Source organism: Rana temporaria, chromosome 7, assembly GCF_905171775.1.
Source record: "Rana temporaria chromosome 7, aRanTem1.1, whole genome shotgun sequence".
NCBI lineage: Eukaryota > Metazoa > Chordata > Amphibia > Anura > Ranidae > Rana > Rana temporaria.
Window position 1 is genome coordinate 166725478 of NC_053495.1, and position 10329 is coordinate 166735806.

The 10329-nt window shown below is 41.8% G+C and overlaps 1 protein-coding gene across 4 annotated transcripts in view; it reads left to right on the top strand.

The window, feature by feature from the left end:
- Window positions 1-4284, top strand: part of COP1 (COP1 E3 ubiquitin ligase) — a 277841-nt gene extending 273557 nt beyond the window's left edge. For all 4 annotated transcript variants that reach the window (XM_040360368.1, XM_040360369.1, XM_040360370.1 and 1 more), the window contains one exon: window positions 3819-4284. In XM_040360368.1, coding sequence (XP_040216302.1) covers window positions 3819-3836 — 18 coding nt within the window. In that variant the 3' untranslated portion in view covers window positions 3837-4284. The remainder of the gene's footprint in view (window positions 1-3818) is intronic.
- The last annotated feature ends 6045 nt before the right edge of the window (window positions 4285-10329 follow it).

Sequence of the window (10329 nt, forward strand, 5' to 3'; positions counted from 1 at the left end):
AAAGGACTTGGGGGGGTCCCAGTAGATGATAGACTCAGCAATGGTATGCAAATGCCAAGCTGCTGCTAACAAAGCAAACAGAATATTGACATGCATTAAAAAGGGGATTAATGCAAGCGATAAAGCAGTAATTCTCCCACTCTACAAGACTCTGGTCCGGCCGCACCTGGAGTATGCTGTCCAGTTCTGGGCTCCAGTCCTCGGGAAGGATGTACTGGAAATGGAGTGAGTACAGAGAAGGGCAACAAAACTAATAAAGGAACTGGAGGATATTTGTTATGAAGAAAGGTTATGAGCACTGAACTTAATCTCTCTGGAGAAGAGACGCTTGAGAGGGGATATGATTTCAATATACAAATACCGTACTGGTGACCCCACAATAGGGATAAAACTTTTCCACGGAAGGGAGTTTAATAAGACATGTGGCCACTTCTTAAAATTAGAAGAAGAGAGGTTTAACCTTAAACTGCGTAGAGGGTTCTTTACTGTAAGAGCGGCAAGGATGTGGAATTCCCTTCCACAGACTGTGGTTTCAGCCGGGGGCATCGATGGTTTCAAGAAACTGTTGGATAAGCACCTGAACGACCACAACATACAGGGATATACAATGTAATACTGACATATAATCAGACACATAGGTTGGACTTGTGTTTTTTTTTCAACCTCACCTACTAACTATGACTGAGGGAACATGGAAGAAGTGGGGAGGGGTCTAGCTATAACACTAAGCTAACTAGCACTAAACAGGAGGAGTAGACAGAGGAAGATGGTAAAACCACATTCGTAAACAAGTTGTAGTGGCCAGAAACCACCACTAGATGCTGCCATACATACATACTAAAAAAATAAATAACCGCCTGCAGCTCAATACAAGACATAAACAAATTACAAGATAATGGAGGAGAACATTTTCCTTCCAGTGTTTCATGGCCGGTTCACACTATGGCCCATGCAGGAATCGCATGCAGTTCTGTGTGGTGCAAATTCAGCCCGATTATTTTGGACCATGCGATTGATCCCATATGGGCAAACGCACAGTGTTTTGGGGTGTCATTACCTTACTATTTCCCCCATCATGTTCTTGGGTGAACTTGCCCTAAGTGTTATACAATATGTATTTAATCATTGTACATTTTTGTTTTGGGATACAGACTAACAGGTCAACAACCAGCCCAGAATTGTAGAAATTGTTTTTCAAAACCTGTCCCTGGGAGTGTTCTTTATTTTCAGACATGAACCAGGAGATCCCTCTTTGCTTTTTAGATTCAAGTCTACCGTATACTACCAGTTGACATTTCCGAAATTCAAATAAAGAATAAGCATGCCACAATTGGGCTCCATGGCCCTCCGAGATGACGTTATGTGTCCATCTTGGTTTTACCAGCTGAACACTGCCATGTGCATAGAAATTCTTTTAAAATCATAGCAACTCTGCTTTATCCAACAACTCTGAGACATTTGAGTTGAGCTATACAGGAATGGTTGTGTGTAACATGTAACATTGGCATTTTCTCTTCTGCTTTATGATGTGCCTGCAGAGCTGTATCCCAGTCAGAATTTTGTGTCAGCCGTCATATCAGCTAGAAATGTTCTTGCCTCCAGACTGATGTGAGTAATGAGAGAAGTCGGCTGGAGAACGTGGAGTTGGAGCCTTGCAAAGTCTTGGCTTGTCACTATTACCCTTCACAGAAAACACAATAGCTATAATTTGCAGAATACATTTCCCTATTCCTAGATCTGCTAGCTTAGTATGGTCACAGTATGACTTTAATGTTACCTATACACAAAAAGAACAATGTACTGGATGCATGCAGCAGCTGAGCTCACCGGTATCACAACACAATGAACATTATTTCAGCCAAACGTTGAGTTTAGTTGCATGTAATTGAACTGCATGTGGTCTTCATACACAGTCATGTGGCCCTCATCATGCAAAAGGTATGCTGATTTTGCCAACTGTAATTCAGAATTTATGTCCCATTTTTGTAAAAGTTTAGATGTGACATATTTCATGAATCTAAAATGTATTTATTCCGGGCAAAGAGTGACAGCATGTTGGCAATTGTCATCTTATGTGTTAAAGGGTAAGTTCACCTTTCGTAACATGTTACGCCCAAATTCAGGATATAACGTGTTATTGTAGCACCTCCCCCCCCCCCCCACCTCCCTGATCCTCTGTTGTGACAGATCCTCTGTTGTGACAGATCCTCTGCTCACTTTTACAATTTAAAAAAAAAAATGCGGCCGTGCAGGGCTCTGCCCACTGCATTATTCATTCACAGAGATCAGTAAATGTGAAAACTACAAGTACAGTGCCTTGAAAAAGTATTCATACCCCTTGACATTTTCTAAATGTTGTCATGTTGCAACCAAAAACATAAATTTATTTTATTGAAATTACAATAAAATGACCAAAAAGACTTGCAGCTATAATTTCAGGCAAAGGTGGTTCTACAGCGTATTGACTCGGGGGACTGAATACAAATGCACGTCACACTTTTCACATATTTATTTGTAAAAAGAAAATTGGAAACCATTTATTTTCCTTCCACTTTACAATTTTGTGCCACTTTGTGTTGGTCTATCGCATAAAATCCCCCAAAAATATTTATATTTTTGGTTGTAACATGACAAAATGTGGAACATTTCAAGGGGTATAAATACTTTCTCAAGGCACTGCACTGACATCTTTTGCGGCTGTCTGCTTATAGTTCTCAATGAACTACCAGGGGGCTGTTGAGCGTTCTGGTAGTCCATTGATTCGTCAGGTCAGTGTGAAACTGTCTGCCTTCCTGTCTGAGGTACGAGCAGACGGCTTACACTGACTGTAGGAGTCCTGAATGGCACCTGTAATCTGCTTTCCAGGCTCCTACAAAAACAATTCAATAAATTGTAAATGCACACTTTTTTTATTACCTGTCAAAAATTGTGTATTATTATTATTATTATGATTATTATGATCTGCACTCTTTCACATTTCCTCCTGGCATCAGGTTGGTCACATGCCTGTCTATTAGCATCAAAAGATTGTGGGACATGTAGTTCTGTGAGGACTGCCTGAGGGATGTAACATATGGTGCCTCACAGATCCCTCCTCTCTATGGCCTGAGATGGAGGAAATTTAGAAGACTGATGGTTTCACAGCAAGTAATTGTGACAATTTTTCAGATCTGCACCAACTAATTTTAAAAAACTGGAAAGCATTTTAGCTGCTAATTGCAGAGGGAGCATTTTTTTCTAAAAATTGCTGGAGTTCAGTTTTATCATGTTAATGTGTTTATACCTAACTGTTTTTTTTTTTGGGGGGGGGGGTTCAGTATAATGCAGTACAACCAATGGAAGTCCCTCCTTTAATACAGCAAGATTGTTTCATTTGCGTTGGATATGCCGCAGTTGGCAAGTAGCTGATGGTAGCTTTACAGAAGTGTGCTAAGACCTTGTTAGTTTTGTCTGTTGTCTGTTTTGTAAGTAAGAAACACTGTACATTTGGCATGCTGAGGGTTTAGTGGCAATAGTATGAAATGGACTGTTTGGCATTTTGTTGTGGTTGTTAAAAATTTATTTTTCATCTTTTGGGAGAGACTTGAATGTAATGAGAGGCAACGTTTAGAATTGATGTCATGCAGTATGTACTATATCTCTATTTGGGTGCTGTTTTTTCATATCTAAAAAACATCGTCAGGGTGACTATATTTTTAAAAATAGTTTGATCATTTAGCTTGGAGAAAACATGTATTACCACCGTCTCCACTTTTCTCTCTTGCTTGGGTTTGTATTTTAAAGCCATTATTGATCTGGTTCTGTCATCTTCCCTGTAGGTCCTGGAGCTGGTATGAAACATGGACGTCTACATCAACTGTGGAGGGGCTACTAACTCTCCTGTCTAGGTTCAGAACCTCCACCTGCAGAAAACGCTAATACCTTCCTAATGGAGACAGTCAAAGCATTATACCACACGTCGCTTCAGGACACTCGTAAGACTTTTGGAGGGGGAGAACAGGAAGCGGGGACATACAGAGGAGGATAATGGTTTAATGCTGGAATCGTGGACCCTCACTGATCCTCTCCCCCCCACTACTGTGTTCTCTCTTCTGGTGCTGCTTTATACCTTAGTAATGGGGGAGGTCTGTAACATGTTGCTCTTTTTGCAGTTCCTTCCAAAACTGAGGACATAACCCGAGAGGTAGAGAGAGGCTTAATTTTTATCATGGGGGAAGCTATTAAATCACGCCAAAAAAAAAATCTCAAAAAACCCAAAAATAAAGATTTAACTATTTCTAAGCACATGTGGTGATTTATTTATGGGTGTTGGTTGGAATAAATAGTAATATATCCAGTCTATGGACCAGATTTTAGTTCCGTTTTCTGCATGGTAAAAATAACAAACTCAATTGTTTTTACTATTGCTGTTTGCAGTCGTATGGCTTTCTTGGCTTGGAGTTCTGTGAAAGCTGCCAAAAAATGATATTCTCTCACACAAGTTTGATACTGCTTAATAAATGAAGCAAAATGTATCAGCTATGGGTTTTACAGCATCGTCTCTGATTGATAAGTGTTCATATTGCTTGTCGCAGTCCATGGCAGCTGGCATCGTATAATTATAGGAAGTTTGTACTGAGAGAAAAGCAAAGACTGCCATTTACTGACCCGACCAGCTCCTGAAAATACTAGTTGCCTTTTTGTTTCTAATTTAATACTTTGAGACATTGACTTGGAACAACAATGCAAAATGACATCAGAACCCCTGGTCTGCTCACTACTTATAGTTAAGTTCAGTAGTCATTGCAACAGCATGACTGCCCGGCACTAGTATTTCCAGAAGGTCAGCAATGGTAGCATATCTTCCATGGTGACACAGATGGCAATAAAAATGTAAGTATTTCTCATGCAATTAAACACAAAGGAACAAAAAAAAATTCTGGAGATTCTCCCCAACAACAAATGTTCTAAGGCTGAGCACACAGATATTTCTCCATCTTTTACTCATTCGTGCCAAGTTTACAGACACATGTGGCCTCACAATACTGTGCTTTCTTCTAAGGTGATGCCTGTGTTTGTACTGGAAGCATGCTCAATTGTGTATCCCAGCAAGGTGACCGATCTTTTAACAGACATCTCTTGGTCTCGTACTAATGATCAAAACCCCAAAGGACCGCCTTCTGATCACATGATCATTGTAATAGCCTGGGATTTGGCTTTCACAGTGATTAATACTTTTAGAATCCACCCCTCTGCTTTGTCTCCACTAAATGGTAAAAAATCATTCTTTTAATTTTTTTTCTCAATGGCAAAGAATGTAAACTAAAAATGAATCCCCTGATCTCCAGAAGTTTTTAACTTCTTCATGACCAGGCCATTTTTTGCTGTGTGTAGTGTGTTGCTTTTACCAATCGATCTCAGCATTTTTCATCCCTGCTTTGTAGGAAAGAGAAACAGAGAGACCGTTCTCTCTGTACAGAGCTCTGTGTTGGTTGTCAACAAAGCTCTGGGCTGTGATTGTACATAGTCCATCAGCAGGTCCCAGCTGTGAATCTTTGGCTTCCACTGTGTACAGTCATGACGCGGGCGCACTCTAAACCTGGACGCAGGCAACAGCGTATGGGTATGTTTCCAACACCTTGTTGACTCTATGGCCTGAAGAAGTAAGGTAGTTCTCAAGGCAAAAGTGGGTCCAACTCAGTACTAGCAAAGTGTACCCAATAAAGTGGCTGGTGTGTGTATGTAGTATTGGTACTGGAGTACAAAGCTTTATTTTGGGTTCTTTGATGTTGGGTTATGGTTAAAACAAAAAATATGCAGCTAAAGTTAAAAAAAAAAAAACATTTACCACTAGAAAAAAAGGCCCAATTTGTTATAAAAAAAATGCAATGTATAATTCACCTGGATACACTGGGTAGCAAAGATATGTGCAGTTTTAATAACATACCAAATGCACAACTGCTTTCAGACATTACAATTTGTTTGGACTTTTGTCATTGAGGGGTTAATTTTGCCCAGTATTATGACTTCAACAGTTTTTTATATCAGCAGGGAAGGTCAGTCATTCTATAGTGATCCAGTTGAAGAAACACTTGCCTCCAAATAATGGGTTCAGAAGAACCAGTTTGCATCTGACCCAGAATCGCCATTGGTCACAACATTGAAACTTTCATACATGATGACCTCATGTACAGTACTCGGTAGATAACTTCATGGAGAGTTCCCCTGAACAGAACATGTCATATTCAAGTGCCACTCACAGAAAGCTACAGGGCAGTGAATGTATGGTCTCTACAGTGCTGCTTAATGCCTTTAGGGACTAAACATCATCTTCACGCAATTGCATTCAAGTACTGTGAGCTACCTTGTACACCATTCAGTCATAATGACCACCCACTTAACATTGTGTGGTTCCCTTTTTTGCCGCCCAAAACAGCCCTGACCTGTCTAGGCTGAAAGCATACTGTTGTATCTGGCACCAAGCTGTCATTGGCAGATCCTTATGTCCTAATCGTTGCAAGGTGGGGCCTCCATGGATCGGACACATCCCATAGTTATTTGATTGAGATCTGAAGAATATGGAGGTCAACACCTCAAACTCGTCTTCTCCAAACCATTCTTGAACCCTTTTTTTGCAGTGTGCCAGGGTGCATCATTCTGTTGAAAGAGGCCACTGCCATCAGCGAACACCATTTCTATGAAGGGGTGTATTTGGTCAGAAATCATGTTTAGGTTGTACCATCCACATTAATGGCAGGACCCAAGGTTTCCCAGCAGAACATTGCCCAGAGCATCACACTGCCATCGCTGGCTTTCCTTGTTCCCATACTGCATTCTGGTGCCATCTCTTCCCCAGGTAGGTGACACACACCCAGCTATTCACATGATGTAAAAAAAATAAAATGGTCCATTTCTGATGCTCACATGCCCATTGTAGATGCTTTTGGCTGTGGACATGAGTCAGCATTGGCACCCTGCTGGTTTGCATCTACACAGCCCCGTACACAACAAACTGCGATGCCCATGTTTTCTGCTTGAAATAAATAAGCTTCAGGGACAACATGTTTACTTTCTGCCTAACTTATCCCACTGACTTTCAAATGCCATTGTAATCACTGATCATGAAGTTATAGCTGATTGGTGTATATATGGCATGTGCAGTTTACCGCTTGCCGACCGCAGCACGACTATTTACGTTGGCAGAATGGCATGGCTGCGTATATGGACGTACCTGTACGTCCCCTTTAAATTTTGGGAGCACAACCGCCTCAAACTCAGTGAGTGTGAACGCGTCCACTGGGTGCCCACGATCGTGTCATAGAGCTGAACAGGGAGATGCCTTTGTAAACAAGACAGGACAGTGATCTACTGCTCCCTGTCATCGGGAGCAATGATCACGGTCATGTCACTTGTAGCCCAGCCCCCTCACATTTAGAATCACTCCCTAGGTCACACTTAACCCCTTCCTTGCCCCCTAGTGGCTAACCCCTTCCCTGTCAGTGTCATTTACTTTCAATACATTTTTATTGAAGATTCATAGTAGGTTACAACAGTTTGATAAGCATCATGAGCAACACATGCCCAAGCGGAACAAACATGTCAAAATGACTATACTATAAACAATCATCAAATAAATATAGGAAAAAGATGGGGGATAATTCTATAAGCAATATGGATGTATGTATGCATAGAATTAAATTAATGGAGAAGGAAAAACCCCCAATATCTAGCATATCACTGGTGTTAATACCCTAACTAATGGGAAACGGGTCCATAAGGAACCCCAAGCCCACCCCTCCAGCACCCCAGTTGGGATCCTACTGTGCCCGAGTGTGGGCCTCAAGCTCCCCCAGACCACCCCCCCCAACCCCCGCATTGCTCACACCAATGCGGAGTATATAAAGAACTTCTTAAGGGTAACGTTAGTAGTCTCCTATCCGAAAAGGTACATAACTTATGTAAAATAAATTAATCGAAAATGGGCACTCCGAATAAAACCCCATGTCATAACCCCACAATAAATGTGAAGACTGGTTGATAAGAGAACATGAACTAAAAGAGATAGAAAAGAGAGGTAGAGTGAAAAGAATAGAGAAGAATAGGGAATGGGGAAGGGATGTGGTAAGAATAAAGCCTAATATCACAGTAAAAAGCCTTGACAATTAGCTAAGGTCAGGGATAAGATTAATGCCAACAAAGTCAGCCCATGGACTCCATATTTCGAGAAATGCCTCTGATGAATTGGATAAGATGCTGGATAATTTTTCTTGCAGCATGATCCATGACATTTTTTGTCTCACTATTGAGATGAGCGGCCTGGGCTGTTTCCAAGATTTGGCAATAGCAATCTTGGAGCCAAGTAACATGAAGTGGATCAGCTTTTGTGAGGATCTAGGAAGGAGAGGGATGTTGGCATTCAGTAAGGCCACATTGGGGGTCATAGGAATCCGAAGTCCCGTAACCTTATAGATCATATTGAACATGGTCTTCCAAAAGGAGCGTATCCTAGGACATTCCCACCAAATGTGGGCCATATTGCCCCTTAGCTGACATCCCCTGAAGCATAGAGGATCAGCCGTGGGGAAAATGGCGGCTAGTTTGGATGGAGTCAGATACCATCTGGTAATGACCTTGATGCTTGCCTCCATTAGAGGAACTCCTTGTATACCCCGATAAGATCTAAAGACAGCTTTGTGCCAGTTCTCTAGATTAACGTCACATTGGAAGTCGGATTCCCATGCTTTCATATATGATGTTTTGGTCGTCGGATGAGTGAGGGCAGCGTAAATCAGTGAGATGCCTCCCCTCCCCTCCATGGCTTGACCGCACCAAGATTCATACAAGGTAAAGTTGGGGGGTAGGGGCTTAGAGACCCAGATACTATATAGGAAATTAGATATTTGTTCGAAGTGGGCCCTTTCAGAGTCCGGAATTTGGAGGGATTGTATACAGTACTTGAGGGAGATGGGGCCACTAGAGGTGAAGTATTGTCCTATCCGGTATAGCCCCTTATCCATCCACCAATGAAATTCTGATGATTGCAGTCCTGGCGGGAACTCAGGGTTGTTGAAAATATGAGCTAAAGGACGGGCGGAGGACGTTATGCGTTTGTTATGTCTAAGGCGATCCCACAGGGCAAAAGATTGAGATAGTATTGGGGAAAGGATGGCAGGACGGGTCCTGACAGGAGACCATATAAGGTAGTCTAGGGGGATAGTGGGGGTAGCTTGCTGTTCAATGTTGACCCAGTCAGGTTTATAGTGTTTGGCATATATAGTGGAAAATTGAGCTAATCTTGCCGATATATAATAACTGTGGAGATCGGGGAGTCCCATCCCCCCTTTTCTCCTATGTCGAAAAAGCGTATCCTGCGGTACCCTATACCCTGATGAGCCCCAGATAAACTTAAGCACTTTACTCTGAAAGGACTTCAGGTGATTTCTCTTAATTGGAATTGGTAGAGCGCGAAATAAATAAAGTATTCTTGGAAACAAAGTCATCTTGATAGAGTTAATCTTACCCAACCAAGAGAGAAAAAGCTTGGACCATGTCCTGAGATCAGCCTCTAGTTTTTTATACATAGGAGGGTAGTTAAGATCATAGATGGACTCCGTTCTGGCTGCCAAATTGATGCCCAGATACTGAATAGAGGAGTCGCTCCAAGTAAACTTAAATGTTTGTTTAAGGTTAAGAACTAACTGAGGGGAAAGAGAAATATTAAGTGCTCTAGATTTGCTAAAGTTAACCGTCAGACCTGAGATTTTAGAGAAGTCATCAAGGGTGCGGCATAAATTGGGAAGAGTGGACAATGGGGCAGTTAAGAAAAGGAGGATGTCATCGGCAAAAAGGGCACATTTGTGATTTTGATCCCCACAGATTACTCCTGAGATGTCAGGGTTTAGTCTAATAGCAATTGCTAGGGTCTCAATGGCAATAGCGAATATTAAGGGGGACAAGGGGCATCCTTGTCTAGTTCCTCTACCGATTACAATAGTTTTTGAATAGTGACTCCTAAGCCGGATGAGAGCCTTAGGAGAGGCATACAGGGCTCGGATCAATCCCAGAAAGCTAGGCCCAAATCCCCACTTAGTTAGTATGGTAAAAATATAGGGCCAGGACACTGAGTCAAAGGCCTTCTGAAGGTCCAGTGACAATAGGAATCCTTTTTGGGGAGGTCCTCCCGGCCAGTTTGTTTGTAGGATTGACACTAGGTCTACTGCTCGTCTAATTTGGTCCGGGCCCTGCCTACCAGGTATGAAACCTACTTGGTCTTTATGAACATATTGTCCTATGAACCCTGCCAATCTATTGGCTAAAAGTTTTGTGAGAATTTTTAGATCATTGTTTATA